The 26,151-nt window shown below is 36.9% G+C and overlaps 1 protein-coding gene across 7 annotated transcripts in view; it reads left to right on the top strand.

Moving 5' to 3' along the window:
• Positions 1–26,151, top strand: part of RPS6KC1 (ribosomal protein S6 kinase C1) — a 200,562-nt gene that overhangs the window by 83,625 nt on the left and 90,786 nt on the right. For all 7 annotated transcript variants that reach the window (XR_003569901.1, XR_003569902.1, XM_027871046.1 and 4 more), the window contains 2 exons: positions 17,046–17,167; positions 25,937–26,029. Coding sequence is in view for 5 of the 7 variants with exons in the window: in XM_027871046.1 (XP_027726847.1) it covers positions 17,046–17,167; positions 25,937–26,029 (215 nt within the window). In the remaining 2 variants the exon portion in view is untranslated. The remainder of the gene's footprint in view (positions 1–17,045; positions 17,168–25,936; positions 26,030–26,151) is intronic.

Here is a 26,151-nt window from a genome sequence, read left to right as displayed (position 1 = left end):
CTCTTCTCTTCTCTTCTCTTCTCTTCTCTTCTCTTCTTTCTCTTCTCACTGTTTTCCTTTTTCTCATCAGCTCTCATGGATTCAATGATCATCTCTGTGCTGATGATTCTTAAATTTCTCCTGATCTTAGTCTTGCATCTCCAGCTGCCTATTAGGTATCTCGAAGTAGATGTTTTGTAGATATCTGACATTCCACATGTCCAAAACTGATCTCATGTTCTTTCCCTCCAAAACCCTCCCCTCTTCCTAACTACTCTATTACTCTTCAGGGTACTACCATCCTCCCATTCACCCCAGGCTTCCAACTTAGGTGTCATCCTAGACTGACTCTTCACACTTTTTCACTCTCCTTATAGAATCAGTTGCCAAGTCTTATTGTTTCTATTTTTGCAAATCTCTTATATTCTGTCATTATCACAATTTTCTCATTCTCTCCTTTGCCATTGCCACTGTGCTGATGTAGGACCTCATCGCCTCATGCCTAGATTAACTTCAGTAGCTGGCTGGTTGGTCTTCTCCCCACTCCGTTCCATTTTACTCTGAGCTATCAAAGTGTTCTTCCTAACGTGCGCAGCTGACCATATGACCCACCCTACTCAATAAACTGACTTGAATTGACTTAAAGAAAGCTAAAAAGGAGGCACATGGGTTGTAAACCTTGTGTGCCATGTGCATTTCACAGCTCTGATCACAAGCCTTGATGCCCTTGGTCCTTTTAGGTACAATATTTGTTATGTGAAGTTACTTCTGGTAGTTTTTCTGTTTCTGATCCTCACTACTCTCCTGCTGGGCAAAGCCTCTCCTCTGCTCTGGAGCCAAGGAAGTAGTGGTAAGCTCTTTTTGCTCACAGCCACCCTCAGTAGGGTGTTGAGAAAGGTGTTGTGCTCTTTCAGTGAACAGTAGTTCCCTTTAATCACCAAAACTACCAAGCTTCTCAGATCTGCAAATTAGCAGGGATTCTATTTTACCCAATCAACTCCAAGCATTTTCTTACAGCAAAACATGTTCAAAACCTCTATTTCCTCTTCCATTATGTTATTTTAAACCAGAGATGACAAGAGAAGAAGAAGCAGGCACCCCTGAGAGGTTTTCCCTCTCTCAGACATTATGTGGTGCCCAAGAGCAACAAACTCAGTATCCTCGGTGAAGCAGCAGAATTTAGCTTTTAGCCAATGAGCTTCCTGCAGTTGTTCCAGTCTTTCTCCAGCTAACTAGGAAAGCAGTGCCTCTTCTAATCAGGAAGCTCCCGGGAAAGCAGAGAGAGAACCTGCTGTTTCAGCTTTGAAGCCTTCTGCATCTTCTATCTTTTGCTTCCTTTGACTTCAGCTCTTCAGATTACTCTCCTCTTGTCTCTTCACAAAATTTCTCTGGCTTCTTAACTGCTCCTAATACCTTCTTTGGGTCAATGACTCATCTTTACCTTCTGAGGTGAACTCAAGAAATCCATTTGTCTGTCGGATGTGATCCTTATATAATCCTTACATAGCAAGTTCCTTACATAATCTTCCCATATTGCCCAAACAGTTCTATTATTGTGTCAATTAAAAATTTCAGAATCCTTAAAAAAGGCATATGCAAATGAGCTGATGGACCACAATGCCCTGTAGCCACAGTTACCTCTGTCTTTAGACAGGTCCCCTTAGTATGCTCAACCTAGGGACTCTGTGTCTTCCTGTTCCTCACAACAGTCTGTCTCTTCCACACTTCATCTCAGAGACCATTCATTCATAAGTGGATTTTATGATTTTTTTCATACACAAATATCCTTTTTTTCAGCCACTTTTAGCAGCTGAAGTGTTCACATATAGAAGAGGAAGTAGATTACACTTGGATTCTTCTTCATCCTGATGTCGAGGTCACCCTCAGTTCTCAAAGTCTATTCCAGTATAGTACAAACTTTGATAAGTCTTACTAACTGGACCAATTTTCAGTATGGTTTCAGCAGTAGACTTGATCTCTCTTACCTGACGACTGTCATAATTTAGTTCAAAAAGGGTCATCAGTAGAGGGTTGTCCACTGGGACATTGACTGTCTCAGTAACAGCATCTTTTTTTTTTTAAATTTGGCTGGGCAGTGGGGTTAAGTGACTTGCTCAGGGTCACACAGCTAATAAGTGTTATGTGTGTGAGGTCACATTTGAACTCAGGTCCTCTGGAATCCAAGTCAGGTGCTCTATCCACTGCACCGCCTAGCTGCCCCTCAGTAACAGCTTCTTGTGAGAACCATCTACTAGCATCACAGATAATAGGATCATAGGTTTTTGTAGTCTGCACCAGCTTAGGGAATACCTATGCTAGTGAAATCATGGATCCTTGATGTATGAAGTATGTTTCAGAAATGAAAATTTGTAAAGCTAGCATTTTAAGCATTGTGTCTTGTTGATTTCCTAGAGATAACTCACCAAAATTTACTTAGTAACTTCTCCCCATAAAGTACTGCACATATATAATAAAGGAAATACTTGGCATTAAAATTTTTTTCTCCCCAGTAAGAAACAGACGAGCGGATGCTTGAAAGGCTAGTATAATGAATTATTTGAAGGTAAATAATTGAATCTTTGGGTGGGGAAAGTGTATTAAGGCTGAGAGATGGACTAAATTATCTCTTAAGATTTAACTTACTGACACACTGGTTGGGTACTATAGCTGTCTTGTCTTCCCAACTTTGTCTAAAGTTTTATCATCAGCTAGTAGGTACTGTGATTCTCTATATCATTCAGATTACCTTCCACATTTTTCCCCCAACCAGCTGGAAATAGGATGATACTTTTATTTAGGGAATTACCCCTGAATATAAAGGTAGTCTTACTTTTCAAGGAGAAGAAATGCTTTAAATTACAAAAATATACTGTACATGAAATATTGTTCCATGGCCCCTACCTTCTTTAGCTTTTCCCTTCTGAACCTGGAGCTTTTGTTTACTATAAAATCAGTTACTTTTTTTTTTTAAGCAGTCTTTTGTAATGTCCCTCGTGTTAATGGAGCTTCTTAAAATTTGCTATCTGAAAACATTAGAACAAAGTACTTTAAAATGAAAAAAAAATAGTGACTCAATTCTTCACCTGTAGTAGAAGATCTGAAACTCAAATTCAGGTCTTCTAATTCCTAATCTGTTTTGACTGCTATATTACTACCTATGATATAGGTGATCCTGGGCCTTATTTAATTGGTTGGGCTCAGTTTTCTCATCTGTTAAATGAAGAGGTTGAATTAGATGATTTAAGATGCCTTTTTTGGCTCTAAATCCTTTGGAAGCTATCTAATCGTATCTAAAGATAGATAAAGCATTCATTAAGTGATTACCATGTGCCAGGCACCGAAAATACAAATATAAGCAAGCTTCTTATCATTGGTGTAAGATAATAATCATAATAACAATGATAACAGAAAAGCAACAAAGTAATAGATTTTCTACAGTATTTTAAGGTTTGCTAAGTGCTTTATAAATATCTCGTTTTATCTTCCCAATAACCCTGGGAAGTAGGTGCTTTTATTATAATCATTTTACAGATGAGGAAACTGAGGCAGATAGTTAAGTGGCATGCTCAGGGTTACATAGCTGCTAAGTATCCGAGGCGGATTTAAACTCAGGTCTTCCTGGCTGTAGTTCTCGCACTGTCCTCTGAGCCACCTAGTGGCCTTATAGCCACGTGATATTTGTTAATTTTTAGTTTGATCGATCTACAAGTATTTATTTATGATAGGCAGTTAGGTGGTATGGGGTATGGAGCACTGGAGTTGAATTTAGAAAAACCTGAGTTTGAATACTACTTCAAATATTTATTAAGCACTGTGATCTTGGGTATATCACTTAACTTCTTAATCTCAGTTTCCTTCCCTATAAAATTAGGGACATAATAGCTCTCCTACTTCACAAGATTGTAGAGTTTTTAAAATTATAATTTAAAACATATCTTTTCTTTGAAATTAAGGCTGCCTTTATAAGGAACTACTTTGTTTAGTACAGTTTCGGAGGCACCTAGCTTGTATGGTAGATAAGAGTACTAGACATAGTTAGGGAGAGTTTGAATCTTGCCACTTCCGATGGCAATGTAAATGCTTACTATTATTATTATTATTGTTGTTGTTTAAATTTTTTTCATCAAAAAATAAAAAAATGAAGTTTTAACCTTAAAAGGCTAATCTGAGCAGAATTTTCTGTGGGAATAATAATAATTGGAATCTTCATAGGATTTTATTGTTTGCAAGACACTTTACATACATTAGCTCTCATTTTGGCCTCTCAGCATCCCTTTGAGCCAGGTAGTCCAGTAGATGAGAAAACTGAGTTTTGTAGAGGTTGATCAACTTGCCTACAATCACACAGTTGTTCAGTGCTAGGGACAGGATTTGAACTGAGGTCTTCCACAACCCACAAGCCTTGCTTCCACCTTCGGAGAGCTTGTTTACTCAGAATGATTCCTTCTCTCATGCTTCTGGATAAACTAGGTATAATTTGTTCCAGTGGCTTAATGTTTTTTTCTCTATTGGAGAAAAAGGATCATAGAGGAAATACAAAATATGCCTTATATTTAGGTAAAAAACAAAACAAAACAAAACAATTTAGTTTCTGTCAGATGTGCAGAAGAAAGAATTTTGAAGATAAAAACTACATCTCCATGTATTTTAAGGATTTCTTATAGGGGGATTATTATCAATAGTGTGATTAATTATTACAGTGATATATATGTACATCTATTTGAGGTATGTTTATCTGGGTGTGTATACACATAGACACATATCACAAATAATCTCTCTCTCTTAACCTCCTCTGTTCCCAAAGGATTAATTGCTCAGGTAAGTAGACCCTATGCACAGTAGGGTTTTATATATTATTAAAGTCAACTATTAGTCTGAATATAAAACACTGCTTATTTTAGGTAGAATTTCACAAGATTATCTGAGACTGAGGATGAATATTGTGCCATTAAAAAAAAAATCAGCGGGGGCAGCTAGGTGGTGCAGTGGATAGAGCACTGGCCCTGAAGTCAGGAGGACCTGAGTTCAAATCCGGCCTCAGACCAAACACTTGACACTTACTAGCTGTGTGACCCTGGGCAAGTCACTTAATCTCCATTGCCCAAGGAAAAAAAAAATCAGCCCTCTAATCCATAATATGTAGACATTCTAAGCAGACAGTAAATTATTGGTGCACCGTGCTATGTTCCAAGCAGAATAAAATTAAAAGAAGAAGGTCTCCACTACTAGAAGGTACTTCTCCGTCCTTGTACTGCCTTCTGTTCTTTGAATGGTGGCTACCTGAATCCCAGCTTTCATTTGTGATGAAAATATTTATTGGAAATTGCATAAAGGAAAGAAGTGAGTCATTTGTTCTCCTGCAAAATTCTAGGTAAAGCTTTGATGTGCAGTAAAGTAGCTGTGGAGTTTCATATTCAGTTTGTATGAACAGTAAACAGAGCATCTAAAATAACCACTTGCACATTGCAACAAACACATCATCATTTGCTTAAAAAGAGTTATAATTACAGTTGACGAAGCATGGACACCATAAAAAATGCATTAGTTTGGCTTGACACATTAATTACCTGTTTTTGCAGATGTTTTTATGTATTGTTGTGTGAACAGTTTACAAAATAATTACAGGAAAGTCATATGGAAAATAAACTAAGTGGGTGGTTTCTCGCCTAAATATTTTCATTCATGTGAATCTGTGTGAGGCACAGCTGCTCTGTACCAAATGCAGATAGATGAGGATTCTCGAAGGGTTTTTATTAGAAGGTCTCTGTCATCAGCATTACCACATTTTTATATGTTTAGCAGCATAGTTTTTAAACATTAAAATGACAGGGTTGATTTAATCCTAGTGATCAAAGAAAAAGCTTTGATCCTGATCAGAAGAAATGTAAGTATCTGTCAGATCTCTAACAAACCCTCCTCCCCAACCCCCCCCAAAACAAAAACCAAACACCAAACTAAACAAAACATCTAAATGGAAAAAAACATTGCAAGTTTATGTTGAATAACGAGTTGAAAGAATAGTAGTAAAGAGTTACCAAGGGCTTTGAGAAAAAGTTAAATGTTTATTTCCCATTGAACCCTGATCACTTTCTGTTATTACCAGATTTATGAGGCAAGGATGTTTTTAGACTCCTTTCTATCCCGCCTAAATACCATGTATATAGTATACACGTGAATCAGTATTTGTTGAATGATACTAGTTCGACATCTGTTACCTGAAAATTTATGTTTTTGAAATTTATGAGCAGGTAGCCCTGTACTATTGACCATGCCTCTTTTCTCTTCTTTTGTTGGATAGGATAAGAGGAAGGATGGTAGTGATGAGCTGAATAGAAGGGTGGAATAAACTGTACTTTCTGTCAAATTGGAGTCCCTGACACACATAGCTGGAGTTTTTCTGTATGTGAGATGGTCTTTAATTGTGATACTGGGTAATAAAGGATTTAGGTAATATGTATCATTGCCCCTGGTTGTAATAGTTGGAGAAATAACATATCCTTGAACGTATGAAGCTGGAGATCGTGACACATATGTGAAAGGAGACATAATCTTTAGAGACTTATATTGGTGAAAGATGTGTCCCTGATCCTGGAAGCTAATTTAGAAAGGAATAGAGAGCCTAGGAATGTTTCTCATGTTATAAATTGAGTTGAATCCTGAAATGGGCTCCTATGAGTACCTATTTTGGGTGCGGCATGGTAAATCCTTTTAAACAATTCAAAGCATTTAAAAATAGACTAAAAGTTTACATTCTTTATGCTAGGAACTCATAACTTGAAAAGTTTCAGAAGCTTTTGACTGAAAGGAATAGACTTACAATCAGTAAGTCTATTGATTTTTGGCCTCTTCTAGAAAACATTGTATGTATCTGTATCCAAGAGATTTTACAAAGTGATTGTATTTGCCTTCAGGTTCTGAAAAATTTTGTTAATAGGACCTAACTCAAATCCAGTGGGTGGAAATAAGGAAATAGTATGCCAGGTCCATCAGTATGCCAGTCATAAAATTGTCATTGATGTAATGTTCCCTAAACAGATAATTTCCAGCTCTTACTGGCCTCTCCTTTCTTGAACTCATTAAGTAGATTTTCTTTGTCTTTCGTGTGTGCACTTCATACTTGCCTCCTTCTCTTCCTCTTATCATCCCTTGGCTGCATGTTAATCTTTAAAAATATTTAATTTTGGAACGTAAGGGAAACTTTTAAGGGCAATGATTTTTCTTGGAAAAGGTTATCTTCATTAAGTCATTGAGCAAGAGTTTTTCTAAGGGAGCAGTTAGTGTATGATTATTTTTTGGGGGTAATTTCTTTTTTAATCCCAAGTAAGAGAGATGTATAGAGGAGAAGGAAATCATAAAGTACAAGAGAGCATTGTCTTTGTATTCAATATTCATATCATCTAATAGTGAGCTAGTATCCTTCACTCTTATAGAAACCACAAAAGTTTTTAAGTAGCATTGAAAACAAACATAATCGAAGGAGTATTTGGGCATGCATTTCAACAGCTTTTTTTTCTTCTTCTATGTTTAGGTAACTCTGAGAACTTCTAGGTGCCATGGAATGGTTGGTTTAAGAAATTGTTAGCTGAGGATTGGTTAAATGCTAATGGAAAAATAATTCCCTGGCTGACCGGTTCATGCTGTACACTGAAAGGCTGACGGCTCCCGAGTCTTGGTAGATGTGCAGAACCATAAATCACTTTTCTTTTCAAGGTTGTCTTTTGTTGTCAGAACACTTAGGATGATACAGAGATGGTGGAACAGACCTGAAAAAATAAAATGTTATTAAATATAATAGACTAGCACTTAAAACATCTACAATCATCAAGGCCATTTCAGAAAACTATATGCCTTGATGAGACTGAAGTTGTAAAACTAAACTAAACTAAACAAAACAAAGCAGGTTGTTTTGGATATTCTTTCTTATGTGAGGGATGCTAGTGATAACCATGCACACTTGACAAAGGTACAGTACAGATATTGTAGAATGTATGTGGGGCAAAGTCAGAAGAGAGATTGATAAAAAGATAGAATACAATATAGTGACAAAGAGTAACAAAATTAGGAGACCTAATTTTTATTTTAAACTCTAGAACTGGCTTTTAGTTTCCATTAAATAAGTATTTATTAAATATGAACCATGTGCCACACTACTGTGCTAAGTGATGAGAATACAAAGATGAAAAAAAACCCAATAACCTCTGTCCTTAAGGAGCTTACATTCTCTTTTAGGTTCGATTATTAAACATTTATTTATTTTTTTTCGTACCAACCTCACCTTCCAAAACTCCAATGGGGAAAAAAATACAAAACCTTTATAAAAAGTAAGTACAGTCAAGCAAAACAAATTCCATTTGTGGCCATGTCCAAAAATGTGTCTTATTCTGCATATTAGTCTGTCTCCTCTTTGATCTGACATTCTTCATCATTGGTCCTTTGTAATCATGATTTATCATTGTTCCTAGGTCTTCAGTCTTTCAGAACTTTATGTTTTCACATTATTGATGTATTATAAATTGTTTTCCTGGTTCTACTCAATTTACTCTTAACAGGTCTTCCTAGTTTTCTCTGAAACTGCCTCATTTTTTTCCAGCACAAATATTATATTTATATACTATAATTGGTAATTGAATAATTGGTAACTGGTAACTGAAGCATTCTTCAGTTGGTGGCCATGTCTTTAGTTTCCACTTCTTTGCCACTGTAAAATCAAATCGATAAGCATTAAGTGCCTACTTAAGTGCTAGGCACTATGCTAAGTGTTGAGGATTATGAAGAAAGGGAAAACAGTCACTGCCCTCAAGGGGCTCACATCCTAAGGAGATGCCATGTAAACAATCAGGTACATGCAAGATATGTAAAGGATAACTTGTAGATAATCTTAGAGTTAAGACACTAGCTTTTGGGGGGGCCCAGGAGAGGCTTCTTGCAGAAGGTAGGATTTTAGCTGGGACTTGTAAGAAGCCAGAGAAGCCAAGAGGCAGAGATTAGAAGGAAAAGACTTCCAAGCAGGAGGCTTAGCTAGTGAAAATGCATAGTGAAGGTAGTTCGAATATCTTCTGGGAGGAACAGCAAGGAGGCCTTTGTCATTGGATTATAGTGTACATGTTCAGGAGTAAAATGTAAGAGACTGAAAAAGTAGGAAGGGGCCAGATTATTAAGGGCTTAAAATCTAAGATCTTATTGGTAATAGGAAGCCACTGGAGTTTATTGAATGGGAGGGAGGATGACATGGTCAGACTTGTGCTTTAGGAAGGTAATTTTGATAGCTTAGAGGAGGAGGGATTGGAATGATAAGAGACTTGAGGTAGGGAAACCAACTAGTAGGCTATTGCAGTAGTCCAGGGATGAAGTTCTGAGAGCTTGCCTATACCACAGTGGTAACAATGTCAGAGGAGAGAAGGGAAAGCATACAAGAAATGTTGGAAAGTAGAACCAAAAGTTCTTGGCAATAGATTATATATGAAAAGTGAGAGAGAGAGTGAGGAGTTGAGGATGGCATCGAAGTTGGGAGCCTGGGTAACAGAAAAAGCGGTGGTACCTTCAGCAGTAGAAAGAAAGGGAGAGGTGAGACTTTTGGGGGAAAGATAATGGGTTCAGTTTTGGACCTGTTGAGTTTAGGATTTTTATGGAACATCTAATTTGAGATGTCCAATAGGCAGTTGGGGATGTAAGACTAGAGGTCAAGAGAGAATTCTGAGAATCTTCTTCATATAGACGATTAAGAAATTGATGAGAACTCCAAGTGAGATAGTATGGAGGGAGATGAGAAGAAGGTCCAGGACAGAGTCTTGGGAGATATCCATCAGTGTGACCTGGATGAAGACCAAGAAAAGGGCACTGAGAGGGAATGGTGTGACACCTAGGAGGAGAACCAAGTGTGAGCAGTGTCACAAAAACCTGGAGAGGAGAGTATGAGGAAGGGGGTAACTTAAAAATTAAGAAATCTACAACCACCAAGGCCATTTCATAAAACTATATGCCTTTATAAGACTGAAGTTGTAAAACTAGACAAAACAACAAAAAAAGTGGCTTGGTTTGGATATTCTTTCTTATGTGATGGATGCTAGTGATAACCACACATACTTGATAATGTCAAAGGCTACCAAAAGATCAAGAAAGATGAAGCTTGAGAAAAGGTCATTAGGTTTGGCAATTAAGAAATCATTCATTAGTAACTTTGAAGAGAGCAGTTTCAGCTTGGTTTGGAAGCTAGACTGTTCAAATTTAAAAAGAGAGTGAGAGGAAAGAAGGTATTGATTTTAGATGGCCTTCTCAAGGAGTTTTTCTACCAGAGAGATGAAAGACTATACAAGACAGTAATTAGCTGGGATGAAGTGAGAGTTTTTTGAGGATGAGAGAGAGAGAGAGAGAGAGAGAGAGAGAGAGAGAGAGAGAGAGAGCTGTGGGCATGCTTGTAGGCAGCATGGAAGCAATACATGTGTGTGTGTGTGTGTGTGTGTGTGTGTGTGTGTGTGAATACAGAGAGAGAGAGAGAGAGAGAAGATTAGTGAGAGAATGAGGGTGATAGAGGGCCAGTAAGCTAGAGAAGAAGGAAAAGAATTGGGTAAAGGGTACCTGATGAGGGATTTTCCTTGATAGGAGAAGGACTATCTTTTTCTGTGTATTAGGGGTAAGATGTAAGATGAGGAGTGGAGAAGAGAGAGTTCTCCTTGAATGGCCTCAAAATGTTTTAGGGAAATAGGAGTCAAGATTCTCAGCTGAGAGATTGGGGAAAGGGGTGCCATGAGAGGTTTGAGGAATGATGAGCAGGTTTCAGAAAAACCACTGTGGTAGTAAATTGATTAGGGAAGTATAAAGTGATTGTCTTGCTGGTCAGGGGCTGGTTGAATATGAGTAGTAGACTCATTCAACATAGCTTTGTACTTTTTCCTAGCTATTTTTGGTATCACTTTAATAGTAATGAGGGCAGTGGATAGTGGTTGTAATCCAATGGTGTTTATCAGGGCAAAGTCAATAGTAGCATAAAAGAGCAAGAGACTTAAGTGTAGGGGATAATGCAGAATTGAACTGGTTTATCAAAAAATCAAAATGAAAAGGGGGGAGACTAGCTAATATAGGATTGATGGCCTTTTAAAGAACTAAGGGGTAGAAGCATTGGCTGTCATGGTGAAGACAAAGAATGGTTTTAGGGGTTGGAAGTCAGAGGGGAAGATAGAATTCCAAAAATTATGATCTGATAAAAGAATTTCAGAGCTTATGAATATGGAAATGGAACATTTATGCTTGATGGCAAGATCAATAGGATGACTGTCTCTTTGGATGACTTGAGGTGGGATGGAGGAGAAGGTCATGGGAAATGAGTATATAGAGAAACTGGAATGATAGCATGTTTGAGGGAATACACACACATATATATGTATGTATATATGTACGTATGTATGTATAATGTTAAAGATCCCTAGTATGAGGCCTGGAGTTAACAAAAAGAAAAAGACCGTGATCTAGCCACTGAATCCACTGAGCAAGAAAGGGGAGTATCCTAGGGATTGATAAATGATAGCTACCATATCCTTGATTGAGTGGTAAATATGGATTGAATTGAACCTCAAAGGAGAGGTTACTGAGTGATAATGATAGAGAAAGAGTCTGGAATTGGCAATAGGGAGCAAGGATTATTCCAAATCCCCTGCCATGACCAAGTGTCAGGGCGTGTGAGTGAAAGTACCACCAGGGCTGAAAAAGGTGGCCAGGGATGTCATGTTATCAGGAAAGAACCAGTGAGTGAAAAATGAGGAAGGAAGAGGTTTAATATGAAAGTAAGTTTGTTACCTATGGAACAGCATCCCAGAGAGCATAGTGGATGGGTGGGCAGGGCAAATCTGGTATGGGATGTTGGGAGGATTGTTGATGAGGATCAAGCTAGCTACTGGTTTATCTATTCGTGATTTTTTTTTTAAACTAGTGCCTAATTTTATTTATTCATTTTGATGTTCAGTTTGTTAATCTCTTCTTTGATTTTCAAGATTTCTATTTTGCTCTTTATTTGCAGTTTTTTAATTTGTTGGTGTTTTGTTTCGTGATCAGTTTTTTTCTCTTTTGTTATAAGTTTCCTGGCATGAACTGCTTGGATTGCTTCCCCCAAATTTTTCTATGTTGTCTTATTATTGTCATCTTTATTGATCAGATGTATCATTTCTATGACTTGTTCATTAATCCTTCATTAGTTTTTTAAGATTAAGCTATTTGTCTCCATTTGATTTTTAATTTTTTCTTCAGTGGCCATTTATGGAATGTAATTTTTATTGAGTTATGGTTTGTAAAGTATGTATTTAATATTACTACTTTTCTGAATTTGTTTATAAGATTTTTATGCCTTACATATTATGGTAGGTTTTTGTAGAGGTACCATAAACAGCTGTGAATATGCATACTGCTTTTTCCTCCTATTCAACAGATACTAGATGTCTTTCCTATCTCACTTTTCTAAAATTCTACTTAAAGTCATCCTTAACTTCATTCTTTATTTTTAAATTATATTTGTGTAGCTCTGAAAGGGGTTTATTGAGGCCCCTCTTTATTTATTCATTTATTTATTTATTTATTTGCTTGCTTGCTTGCTAGGCAATGAGGTTAAGTGACTTGCCCAGCTAGTAAGTGTCAGGTATCTGAAGCTGGATTTGAATTCAGGTCCTTTTGACTCCAGGACTGGTGTTCTATCCATTGCACTACCTAGCTGCCCCTGAAGTCCTTCTTTATTATAGTTTTACTTTCTAATTCTTATTGCACAGTTGATTTTGAGTACTTCAGTGGTTAAATAACTTAATACTGTTTTGTTTTCTTTTTTTTGTGTGAATAAAGAATAGTCTTAGTTTTCAAAGAAATCCTTGGATGAGAAGACATTTCAAGATCCATCATAAGTACTAATAGCAGATTTCCCATGTAACATGAAGCCATAGATTTAGAGGTGGAAGGGATCTTAGAGATCATCTAGTTCAGTTCCCGCCTTATATAAGAAATTGAGGTCCTGCACAATCTAGTCCCACTCTCTGGGCCTGTTGCTATTGTTTTTCTTGTTTTTCTGATCACTATTTTTATGTGCATTTCTTTGTATAGTTATCTCTTTTTGCACTTGGATTTCTCTTTTACACCTGGGATCACCCATCTCACAATATCTTCTTTCTCTTTTGCCCTTTGTCCTAGAATTCCTTTGACACAGGATCATACATCTGGAACTAAAAGGGATCTTAGAAACTAGCTTAAGTTCCTCATTTTACTGATGGGGAAATGGAGGCTGAGTTGCCAGGTGACTCATCTCCTTTGCTGCATCATCATCTTTCGCCTTCACATTAAGACTCTGTCTGTCAGGACTCTGTCCTAAGCCTATTCTTTCTCTTTTATGTTGTCTTTCTTGATGGCCTCATTACATTTTGTGCCTTTACTACATTACTCATTGTGCCTTTGCAAAATAGTCTGTGCTTAATAAATGTTCATTGAATTGATTTTAATTGCCCAAGGTCATAGAATTATTAAGCAACATAGCAGAGTTTCTAGTAAGTCATAAGAATTAGTGTTATTTCTACTGTACTAGGCTGTCCTGGTTTTCCCTAAAGCCCATGTTCTTGGGGATAGGATTCTTCACTTTCCCCTTTAATGTAAGAATCTGAGGTCAAACCTACTTGTTGGGTGGGAGTGAAGGAAAAGAAGTTCCTTTCTTACAGTCCTCACAGAGAACCATCCATCCTCCTCCATCTTCCCTTTCCCCTCACACCCACACCCATACCCACACTGTGGGCCTGGGGCTCAGTAGACTTTTCTCCCTTGACTTTCATAAACAATTACATACTTGCCCCCAACTGCCTCGGACCACTGCTTTCCTCCTCTCCCCACTCCTCTTGGTGTATTGTCTTGTTTTACTAGAATGTAAGTTTCTTTTTTTTTTTTTGGGTGAGGCAATTAGGGTTAAATGATTTGCCCAGGGTCACACAGGTAGTAAGTTTCAAATGTCTGGTCTGAGACTGGATTTGAACTCAGGTCCTGCTGACTCCAAGCCGGTGCTCTGTCCACTGTGCCACCTAGCTGCCCCTAGAATGTAAGTTTCTTAAGGGCAGAGATTATCTTGCTTTTATAGTCGTTTTTATCCTAGTACTTAGCAAAGTGCCTGACACGTAGTAAGCACTTAATAAATGCTCATTTATTCATTCATCCCATACAATGCCCAAAACTGACACTGTATGTAGTATTCTTCTTCTGGTAAAGGATGCAGGTCAGTGTATGAGTCAATTAGCAATTATTAAGCACCTACTACTGTGTGGTAGGCACTGTGCTAAACACTGGGGATATAAAGAAATGCAGAAAACACTTCCTGCTCTGAAGGAGCTCAAAGTCTAATGGAGGAGAAAACATGTAAACAACTGTATACAAACAGGATATATACAGGATAAATTGGGGTAATCTCAAAGAGAAGGCACTAAAATTAAGGAGTTCTGAGAAAGTCTTCTTGTAGAAGGTGGGCCTTCAGTGGAGACTTAAAGAAGTGAAGGAAGCTAGGAGGCAGGGGTTTGTATCATTATCTGTTTCTTCAGCATCTTAATTGGTTTTTCTAGTCAAGAGTTAAACTTGTGATTGTTGTCATCATGTATATTGTCCTCTTGGTTCTGTTTTATTTCATACCCTTTTCTATTTCTCATGTTTGTCATTTCTTATTGACAATATTATACCATCACATTCACAGATGTTTTTTTCAGTCATTCCTTAATTAATGGACACTCACTTTCTTGCTAGTTCTTTGCTATTATTGGAAATACTTCTATTAATATTTTGATATATATTGAACCTTTGTTTCTGTCTTTGACTTTTCTTGGGTATGTACCCCAAGAGGCTTGCAAAGTCAAAGGTATGGGCTTGTTAGTCATTTCTTTTGCATAATTCCAAATAGAAATCCAGCATTGTTGGACTACTAAATAGCTCCTCCAATAGTAAGTACATCAGTGCATCTCCTTTCCTTCCGGTAGCTCTTCTATGATTGACTTTTCTTCTCCTTTATCATCTTTGCTAATTTGCATAGTGGGAAGTGAAATCTCAGTTGTTTTAATTTTTACTTTTCTTACTATTAGTAATTTTAAACATGTTTTCATAGTTATTTATAGTTGGCAGGTCTTCTGAAAGTTGCCCATTTGTGTCATTTGACCCCTTATGTACTGGGGATGTATCTCTTGCTTTTTTTTTTTTAAAGCTTTTTTTTTTTAGTGAGGCAATTGGGGTTAAGTGACTTGCCCAAGGTCACACAGCTAGTATGTGTCAAGTGTTTGGTCTGAGGCCGGATTTGAACTCAAGTCCTCCTGACTTCAGGGCTGGTGCTCTATCCACTGCGCCACCTAGCTGCCCCTATGTCTTGCTTTTACAATATGACCAGCACATATTTTTTGATTGTACATTTATTTGATGACATCTATTTCTTCATCATAGTTTCTTATTAGGTGTTTTAGCCTACTCACACCCACCGTGTACCTCTCCATTGCTCTCTGAGAGGTGCTAAATTTTAATTGTTTAGATTAGACTCTGTAGTGTTTCATAGCCATGTAATCAAAATTAACATGTAGCAACCAATAAGAAAAAAGATGGACCTTTGTTTAAGGGAGAACTTTTGCATCATAAAAGGAACTTTGTAATTTTCCAAATGTAATCCAGCTTGTTTTCTTCTTGTTAAATTCAAGGTCTACTTGTCTATTAAAAAAATTTTTTTTTCTTATTATATGTAAAAGCAATTTTAAACATTTTCCTTTTGAAATTTTGAGTTCCAAATTCTCTTCTTCCCTCTCTTCCTTCCCCCTCATTGAGAAAGCAAGCAGTTTGACATAGGTTATACATATACAGTCATGCAAAACATTTACATATTAATCGTGTTGTGAAAGAAAACACAGACCTCCCCCACTAAACAAAACAAAACAAAAAAAAAACAAAGAAAAATAAAGTAAAAAATGTTTGCTTTGATCTATAGTCAGACTATCAGTTCTGTCTCTGGAGGTGGATAGCATTTTTCATTTTAAGTCTTTTGGAATTGTCACGGATCATTGTATTGCTGAGGATAGCTAAGTCATTCACAGTTGATCTTTCTCCTGATGCTACTCATTTCACTTTGCATCAGTTCATATAAGTCTTCCCAGGTTTTTCTAAAAGCATCATGCTCATTATTTCTTATAGCACAATAGTATTCCATCATGATCATATACCACAGTTGTTTAGTCATTCTCCAGTTGATGGGTATCTTCTCAATTTCCAATTCTTTGCCACCACAACAAGCTGCTATAAATATTTTTTTTTTGTACAAATAGGTCCCTTCCCCCCCTTTTTTTGGATCTGTTTGGGATATGAACCTAGTAGTGGTATTGCTGGGTCAAAGAGTATGTAAAGTTTTACAGCCTTTTGGGTGTAGTTCCAAATTGTTCTCTAGGATAGTTGGATCAGTTCACAACTTTACCAGTAGTGTTTTAGTGTCCCAGTTTTCCCCATCTCCTTCAACATTTGTAATTTTCCTTTTCTGTCAATTTCTGTGAATCTGATCAGTGTAAGGTGGTACCTCAGAGTTGTTTTAATTTGCATTTCTCTAATCAACAGTGATTTAAAGCAGATTTTTTAATGATTATAAATCGCTTTGATTTCTTTGTCTGAAAACTGCCTGTTTATATCCTTTGACCATTTATCAATTAGGGAATGACTTGTATTCTTATAAATTTGACTCAGTATCCTATATATTTGAGAAATGAGGCCTTTATAAGAGAAATTTGCTGAATTTTTTCACAGTTATGATTAGTGTATATTTCGCTCCATTCTTTTTTTCCCGTTTATCCTTTTCTCTGTCCTGTCCTTCCTCAAAAGTGTTTTGCTTCTACCATTGCCTCACCTGATCTGCCCTTCCCTCTATCAGGACCTCACTCACACAGACACACACACACAGAGACACATTTTAAATGCCAGTATTCAAATCAAGAAGACATTAAGTATGATAATGCTAAAAATAGTATTATTACTAACCACATTATATATTTGCATCTAGAATTTATTGTATCATAGCACAAATTGTTCCCATTTTCCTTATTGTATCTTAGGTGAGTCAAGTCCCACTCGTCGAGAAGCAGTGAAGAAACGGACAGCAGAGTATCTAATGCGTGCTGAGCAGCTCTCTAGTTTTTATTTAAAACCACCCCTTGGTGATGGAGTGTCATCCCAGGTATAATTTTCTTTTCTTTCTCTAAAATTGGATGAAATGGAAGTTTAAATTAAAGTGTTTTGTACCATGTTTACTTTTCTTGGACTGTGTTTTTCTTTCTTTCTTTCTTTTTTTTGGTGAGGCAGTTGGGGTTAAATGACTTGCCTAGTGAATGCTATGTGTCTGAGGCTGGATTTGAACTCAGGTCCTCCTGACTCCAGGGCTCGTGCTCTATCCATTGTGCCACCTAGCTGCCCCTTTCTTGGACTTTCTTTAGGTGCTTTTGATGAGTCTTGTTTTACATCTGTGCAAGGGACTTTATCAAGTATCCTATGAAATGATGTCTCTCATTTTCTTTGAGTTCACAATGAAAATAACTCTCTCATCTCTTTATTCCTCTTTCTAAGGGGGATCCATTTAATTTAATTTTAATTTAACTTCTTTATGTCTTCTGGCTGTGCCATTCTACCTAATTTTGTGTCATTTGCAAAGTTGAAAAGCAAGATTGATGTATGTGCTTTCAGTTCCTTTATCCAAGTCATTAATGACAATAGTGCATGTAGATCCTAAGCTGAAATCACGTAAGACAAAAGACACCATGCATATAATTTTATAGAATCAGCAGGTTGCTAAAATTATTTTTCTGCCCATCTCTGCACACATTTATTATTCATCCCTAGTTATGCTCCTATGCTACATTTGCCTATTGTTAATTTAACTCAGTATTTAATTACCAACTCCAGGGTTTATGTTAGATTCCACCTGTTATTAGAGGTAGTATAAAGACTAACTTACAGCAGATATTTCACATTTCCTGTCAAACATAGGGTCTAATGGAAATCGAATAGATTGGTAGAGTTGTACTTCATCAAGTTAGTATTAGGAGACTAGGACAAAAATTTTTTATATCTGGGGGTTTTGACTCAGTTGTTTTATAGAAGTAGTGTGTCTTAATGATCTGAAAATTGGAGAGGTCCTCTTTAGAGAAGAGAGAGTTAGTAGTTTTGTGCATATAGAAAGTCAAGTAAGATTTCACAAAGGAGCAGTGCTATAATTACAGAAAATATACAAGCAAATCTGAAATATTGAAGGGGTCTGCAATGAAGGAAAGATCAGAGTAGAGTACAGGATGGTTAGTTCAGGAAAGCTTCCCGGAAGAGGTGAGTTGTGAGTCAGCTCTGGAAAGGGTGAAGAGCATGGGCTGATGGAGAAAAGAAGGGAGAACTTTCCCAATAGGAGGGTAGCACTGCAGCAACAATAAATGATATATGGATGGGAGACGGAAGATTGACTTGGGGTGAAAAGGGCATGTTGGGGCAATGAGAGATGAGTTTGGAAAATGGTAGAAGAGGGGAAGCAGTAGGAAGAGAGGGTTTGCTATGCTAGGAATGGGGGGACCTATAGTAGGTTTTTTCCCCCCCATTAGGAGAGAAGTGACAAGGTGAATTTCCTTTATAGTCATTATTTGGTTTTCATTACTTCTTGTTGTTCAGTTGTTTTTCAGTCATGTTTGACTCTTTGTGACCCTGTTCGAGGTTTTCTTGGCAAAGATACTGGAGTGGTTTGCCAGTCCATATCCAGCTCATTTTACAAATGAGGTAACTGGGGCAAACAGGTTTAAGTGACTTGCTTAGGGTCATATTTGAAGTCAAGATGAGTCTTCCTGACTCCAGGTCTGGAACTTTATCCACTGTACCACCTAGCTACCCTCTTTCATTAGACCTTCTGCCCAATTTCCTTTTGAACTTATTCTTTTTTCTTCAGGTCTTAATGGCCACAGTTGTTTTCATGGGTGCACAAGGTTGTGTCTTGAGGTCTCTCATTTAAAATATGAGTTTATACATTAATTGACTTCTAAGGTTCTTTCTAATGACAGAATGTTGTGTTTTTTATTTTCAAAGAAAGTATTGTTTCCAACTCATGTTGGTTTGCACAAGTTTCACAGAATCACAAGTTTGGAGGCAAGAAGAAACCTTAGAGTACTTAGCACTTAGAGAACATCCGGTACAAACTCTCCATTTTATAGGTGATATTGTAGTCTCTATTAGTATTCTTTTAAAGTATAATGTTTTTAATTGACAGAAATCTATTTTCTCTCCCTCCTGTCCCATTAGAGGAAAAAAAAAAACCCCAACCAAATTCCTTGGAACAAACGTGTAATCAGCCTATCTTTGCAGAAGTAATAAACAACTTATTTTGTCCTTTTTTTAGTTTGATTTTTTTCACATCTTGGTTTCAGTTTTTACAGCATGGATCCATTGGCATCAATCATTGCAGAAGCTTTTAGACTTTGTAATTGTAGGAGCCCTAAATAGTCCCAAATTTCCTACCCACCCAGAGATTTCCAAGAAAGGGAGCAGAAGGGTTCAAGGAGTCTTCCCCTTTTTTTTTCTATATTAAATAGCCCTGTGAACAGTAGAAGGAGCAGGGTTTAGCTAAAAGTAAAGGAGTTTTTTGAAGTGAAATTGAAAAGTAGTATTGAAAAAGACAGTTGGTTTTGTTTCATCTGAGGTTGATATTGAATGGCCTGAGAAATTATGTTAAAAAGGTAATGTTCTAGAAAAAGCCAGAAATAGTTTTTCATGCTATTGTTGGCACAAAAATTCAAAATACATAAAGAATGACAGTGAAAAAGTTAAATTTGGGGGATAAAAATAGAGTAGTTGTCTGATATATAAATAAGCTTCTCTCATGCAATCATAAAGTCTGAATGGAAAATACAATTTATATATGCAGTTTATGAATTCCTTGCATACTTCTCTTGTTTGTGAATGAATGTTGCAGTAATATTTCTATCAATGCCTTTTGTTTTTATATCACTTAATTTCTGATTATAGCCCCCACTTCATCTTTTATCCAGTGAATCTTCATGTAACAAAGAGTAAAAAAGAAAATGAAAAAAGAACAGTTCAGCCAACCAAGAATTATCTATGTCTGACAGTGTATGTTATGTGAGAAAACATGTTGTCAGCTTTTCTCCAGGGCCAGGCTTGGTCATTATAATTACATAGTGTTTACAGCTGAAGACAGACAGACAGACACACACACACACACACACACACACACACACATTCATTCTCTCTCTCTCTCCCTCTCTCCCTCCATATTATAATGTGAGCTCCTTGAGACGAGGCACTGTCTTGCTTTTCTTCTTTTTTTTTTTTGTTTGGCTTTTTGGTGAGGCAATCAGAGTTAAGTGACTTTCCCAGGGTCACACAGCTAGGAAGTGTCAAGTGGCTGAGGTCGGATTTGAACTCAGGTCCCCCTGACTCCAAGGCTGGAGTCGTATCCTCTGTGCCACCTAGCTGCCCCCTTCTTTCTTTTTTTAAATTAAGTTGACCAAAGGTTTATCTATTTTATTGGTTTTTCATAAAACCAGCTCTTAGTTTTATTTATTAGTTCAGTAGTTTTCTTAATTTCAATTTTATTGATCTCTCCTTTGGTTTTCAGTATTTCTAATTTGCTGTTAAATTGAAGATTTTTAATTTGTTCTTTTTCTAGTTTTTTTAGTTGCATGCCCAATTCATTGATCTCCTCTTTCTTTATTTTATTCATGTAAGCATTTAGAAATGTAAAACTTCCTCTAAGAACTGCTTTCGCTGCATCCCATAAGTTTTGGTATGTTGTCTCATTATTGTCATCCTCTTGAATGAAGTTATTGATTCTTTTATGATTTGTTGTTTGACCCATTCATTCTTTAGGATTAGATTATTTAGTTTCCAATTAATTTTTAGACTATCTTTCCATGGTCCTTTATTATATATAATTTTTATTGCATCATGATCTGAAAAGGATGCATTTAATATTTCTGCCTTTCTGCATTGGATTGTGAGGTTTTTATGGCCTTACACGTGGTCAGTTTTTGTGTATGTGCCATGTACCGCTGAGAAAAAAGTATATTCCTTCCTATCCCCATTCAATTTTCTCCAGAAGTCTACCATATCTAACTTTTCTAAAATTCTATTCACCTTCTTAACTTCTTTCTTGTTTATTTTGTGGTTAGATTTATCTAGTTCAGAGAGGGGGAGGTTGAGGTTCCCCACTAGTGGAGTTTTGCTGTCTATTTCTTCCTGTAACTCCCTGAACTTCTCCTCTAAGAATTTGGATGCCATACCACTTGGTGCATGTATGTTTAGTAATGATACTACTTCATTGTCTGTAGTGCCTTTTAGCAGGATGTAGTTTCCTTCCTTATCTCTTTTAGTAAGATCTATTTTTTTCTTTTGCTTTGTCTGAGATAAGGATTGCTACCCCTGCTTTTTTTTTTACTTCAGCTGAAGCATGTAATACATTCTACTCCAGTCTTTTACCTTTACCCTGTGTGTGTCCCCACTGTCTTGCTTTTCATTTTGTATCCTCAGCTCTTAGCACAGTGCTTTGCACACAATAACCTCTTAATAAATGCTTATTAATTTGTTCTTTCTGTTCATGTTGGTATAATTAATGCCCATTTATTTATTCTTTCTGTGCATGTTGCTATAGTTGTATGTATTACTTTCTTTCTTTCTTTCTTCCTTTTTTTTTTTTTTACTGCTATAGCATTCTTTGTGGCTCTCAGTTGTGCTGTTTGCCTATATCTCAAATTAGACAATTTCACTTTTTTTTTTATTAATAAAATAAAAATTTTGGTTAGGAATAAGAATAGACTTGATTGAGAGCCAAAATATATTTATTATATATACCCCTTTCTGTAACAGGTTAAAATATGATAGAATTCCATTGTATTTGCTGAGTGGATGACATGTCTTATTTTTTAATCTTCATCATTGCTTACTAAGCTCCCTTGTGGTACAGTGAGAGTTGGGAACTGGCAGCCAGGAGACCTGGATTCTAGTGCTGACTTGGCTACCAAACTCTGGGTACATTATTTAACTTCTCTAGGATTCAAGTTCCTCAACTTAAAAAATGAAGGGGTTCAATTTGAGATAAATTCCCTAAAAATTCTCTAAAATCTCAACAAATCTATGATTCTTTATTCCAATTGAAAAAAAATTATATTCAGTATAAGCCCTGTGTATAAAAAACAAACAAGCATAAGGTTCTTTATTTCTTGTGTTCTTTTTGTTGTTCATTTTTCTGACGTAGAGCTCTGAAAATACAAAAATAATAATACCTTGTGATCAGAAAAATACCATAAACTGTCACTGCTCTGGTTTGTCACATAGTAGGAACCACTTCTCCCTCCTCACTGCCCCCTATCATTCATTCATTCATTCATTCATTCATTCATTCAGTGGTTTATTTTTAACATTCTTTTTTTTGTTCTAAATTCTCTCCCTCCCTTACCCATTGAGAAGACAAGCAATATAATACCTATTATGCTTGTGAAATCATGCAGAACATATTTCTGCATTGCCAAAAAGCAAGAAAAAGAAAGTGACCAAAGTAGGAACTTAATGAATGTTTTTTGACTGACTGACTCCAGTCTGTGCTCCATACTATTTCCATATTCATATTTTTTGAGGAGAAGGGGAGACTGAGTCTCCTCATCTTGCTCAGGCTGAAGTACAGTGGCCATTCACAGGCCCGGTCAGACCGCTGATTGGCATGGGAGTTTTGGCCTTTTCCATATCTCTCGGACTTAGTGTGCATACCTAATAGGTGGCAGTGTTAACTCTGGCCCAGAGCTCTCAAGCTCAAGTCAATAGTTAATAAATATTTATTAAGTGTGTACTATGTGCCCAGCCACTGTAGTAAGACTGGGGATACAAATAAGAAAAGGAGAGACAGTTTCAGCCCTTCAGGACAATCTAACGAGGCAAGATAATACCCAAAAAGAAGCTAAAATGGCAGCTAGAGGGTACCTAGAGTGGGGCAAGATGTTTGTGGAAAGCTGTCAGTAGGAAATGAAATTAGCTGTAAAATTCTGAACCCTCTCAAAAGGGAGACTTTGGGAGGGGTTTTCTGCTTCGTTCTCTAGTCCTCTAGTTAGCGGAGTAAGGAAACTGAGGTTGCTGAGGAGGATTTGAGTCTCAGATCATAATTAGTCTTTATGATGATTTGATTTCAGGTGGTAAGTTTTTCCTGGGAAAGGAATGATGCTTCTGGAGTCAAAACCAAGTTTAAATGATGGACCAGCCTTAGCCTCCCCAGCAGTAGGGATTACAGATGTGCACCACTACCCCTGGCTTTAGAATAATCTTTCTAAATAATTTTTCATCATATCATTCTATTCTTTGCTGAAAAACTTTCAGTGGTTTTCCATTGCCTGTAGTATAAGTTTGTGTTTTCTGGCCTGGACCATAACATGGCCTTCCGTAGCCTTGTCTCCCAACGTTTCCCAAGCTGAACCCCCTTCTCGAGCCAGGCAGGTCTCCAAAATACTGTGCTTATGCTCCTTGCTCATCTAACTCAGCTTGGATACTGCTCTTTTGACTTTGCATATTTCCTCTGTCTGAAGTATGTCTCCTCTCCTCCCACTCCCTCTTTACCAGTCTAGAGGCAGCTAGGTGGTGCAATGGATAGGATGCTGGAACTGGAATCAGGAAGGCCTGAGTTTAAATCCAGCCTCAGGCCCTTAGTAGCTCTGTGACCCTGGGCAAGTCACTAACCTCTGTCTGCATTCATTTCTCATCTGTAAAATGGGGACTGTATAATAGCACCTATGTCCTAGTTGTGAAGATCAAATGAGATGATATTTGTAAAGTGCTTAGGAGAGTGTCTGGCATATAGTAAGTGCAATGTGTGTGTATGTATGTATGTATATGTACATGTGCATATATGTTTATACATAAATATATGTATACATACATATGTATGTTAGCTATTGTTATTTAATTACTTTAGTTTCTGCATCTATAAAATGGGGATAATAATAGCACCTATCTCTCAGGATTGTTATAAGAGAAAACATGAAAATTTTTGTAAAGTGCTTTGCAAACCTTAAAACACTACATAAATTATTTCATCATCATTATCATTATCATCATCATCATCATCATCATCATCGTCATCTTCTAAAACCTGAACACCCGTTAAGAACCTGATGAAAAACACTTACTCACAACTGTACCTTTCACCTGATTTTCTCTTATTTCTGTCTTGTTACAGAATAGGATGGAAAAAAGAAATAGTTCTAAATTTTACTAGTTCTTACTTCATTCTGAGGAATATTAAGAAAGGAAAGAGAAAGGAGGCAGTGCATTCTGGGCCTTACTTGAAAGAGGAAAAAGTCGATAAAGATTAATTGCTCTGTGGCTCCTCATTCTCCTACTGAACTTCCCCATCCCCTCCCTGAGGCTTTTCTAGATCACTTCATCCTACAGTAATTTTAAGTCTTATGACCTCTTAGCAGTTATTGTCTATAACAATTATTTGTACTTTGCATCTTATCTTCTCAAATAGATACCCTCCTTGAAGGCAATTATTGTGTCTTATTTGGCTTTGTATCAAACATAATGCTTTGTACCCAGTAGGTACTCAGTAAGTTATGTATTTGATTGGTACTGCAATGGGTTTTGTCCTTTGGTGCAGAAGCCAGTTGAGGTGCTTGAAGTTTGAAGTCCACATTTGAAGTATTGGTAGCACTTCACTGGACCTACAGTTCCGTTAAAGTGGGACATTCCTTCCAGTTTTTGACAATCTAGTGAAAGCTATGGATCTTTTCTCAGAATAATGATTTTAAATGCATAGAAGAAAATATATAGGATTACAAAGGAAACTAATTATGTTGAAAGTATCAAAATATTTAAAACCAAAAAGAACCTTCTTTTAAATCTTGACATTACACGGGTACTAGAGCAATATGCAGGCCAGGTGTTTGTTATCCTTTACTTTCACTGTGACCCTCTTATTTTATATGTGAGGAAGAAAAGAAATTACTTTCTTTAGGTTTGGTTAATTAGAGCATTTCATTCTCTGACCTCTTAAATTAACAGTTTATGCATATTCTTGATGAGCAGCCACAAAATTTTCTTATTAAATACTTAAGAGGATTTTGTACACTCAGTTATCCTTTGCAGCTTTGTTATTTTAATTTTGGGACTAATAATGAAATAATCTTTTCCTAAATTTTTGTTGTTCAGTCATTTTTCAGTAGCGACCAACTTTTTGTGACCCCTTTTGGTGTTTTCTTGGCAAAGATAGTGGAGAGGTTTGTGATTTCCTTTTCCAGCTTGTTTTACATATGAGGAAAGTAAGGCAAACAGGGGTAAGGGACTTGTCTAGGGTCATACAACTAATAAGCGTCTGAGGCCAGATTTGAACTTGGCAAGATGAGTCTTACTGACTTCAGGTTCAGCACTCTATTTACTGCACCACCTTAGCTGCCCCCTCTTTCTAAGAGGGGATTCCAGAGGCTGTGCTTTTTTAAGGAGGGTATTTATGCTAAGTGTCATTACAGGACTCCAGCTATATGATAGAGGGAGTAGGGCATATGTTGAATTTCCTCCCCAGATAGCTGTATTAGTAAATTGTTTTTTACATTTACCTCTAAATTACTGTTGTGATGTTTGGGGTAAATTGTAAGTCTGTGATTGAATATTGAGCCCCTGATCCATTTGTTATAAAGTTTCATTATAGCTGTATACTCCAGAATTGAATTACAGTTTTAGAAACTATGTCAACTCATTAATTTTTCTTCTTTAAAATTTTGTTTTCAATGTTACCTGATTTATTTACTTGCAACTTTTTTTTTTTTGCATTAAGGACAAACAGAAACTTCTCCTTTCATCTTCCCTCTCTCTGATTTATGATAAATTTAGTTTCCTTCAGTCTGGCATTTGCTTCAGCAGGCAGTCTTCCTTCAAGTACCACCCTGATTGATGTATAATCTTTGATATCTTCCATTAGCCTCCAGGATCACTAAGTTCAAGGCCCTCTTGGAACCTAAGGAGCCCTGCCGAGGAACTGAAGGCCTTCAGAGTCCTTGGGGTGATTGACAAGGTAATTCTTCAGTGTCTCTTCAAGAGTTCAGTCATAAATCGACTGCATGCTGACATTCTGTCTTTGAAGCTTTGGATCTTAAGGATATGAAACAAAAGGAGAAAATGACTCAAATGCATCTG

Source organism: Vombatus ursinus, unplaced genomic scaffold (assembly GCF_900497805.2).
Source record: "Vombatus ursinus unplaced genomic scaffold, bare-nosed wombat genome assembly UNPS02014798.1, whole genome shotgun sequence".
Lineage (NCBI taxonomy): Eukaryota > Metazoa > Chordata > Mammalia > Diprotodontia > Vombatidae > Vombatus > Vombatus ursinus.
Note: the sequence above shows the minus strand (reverse complement) of the source record. Positions and strands in the feature narration are given on the sequence as shown.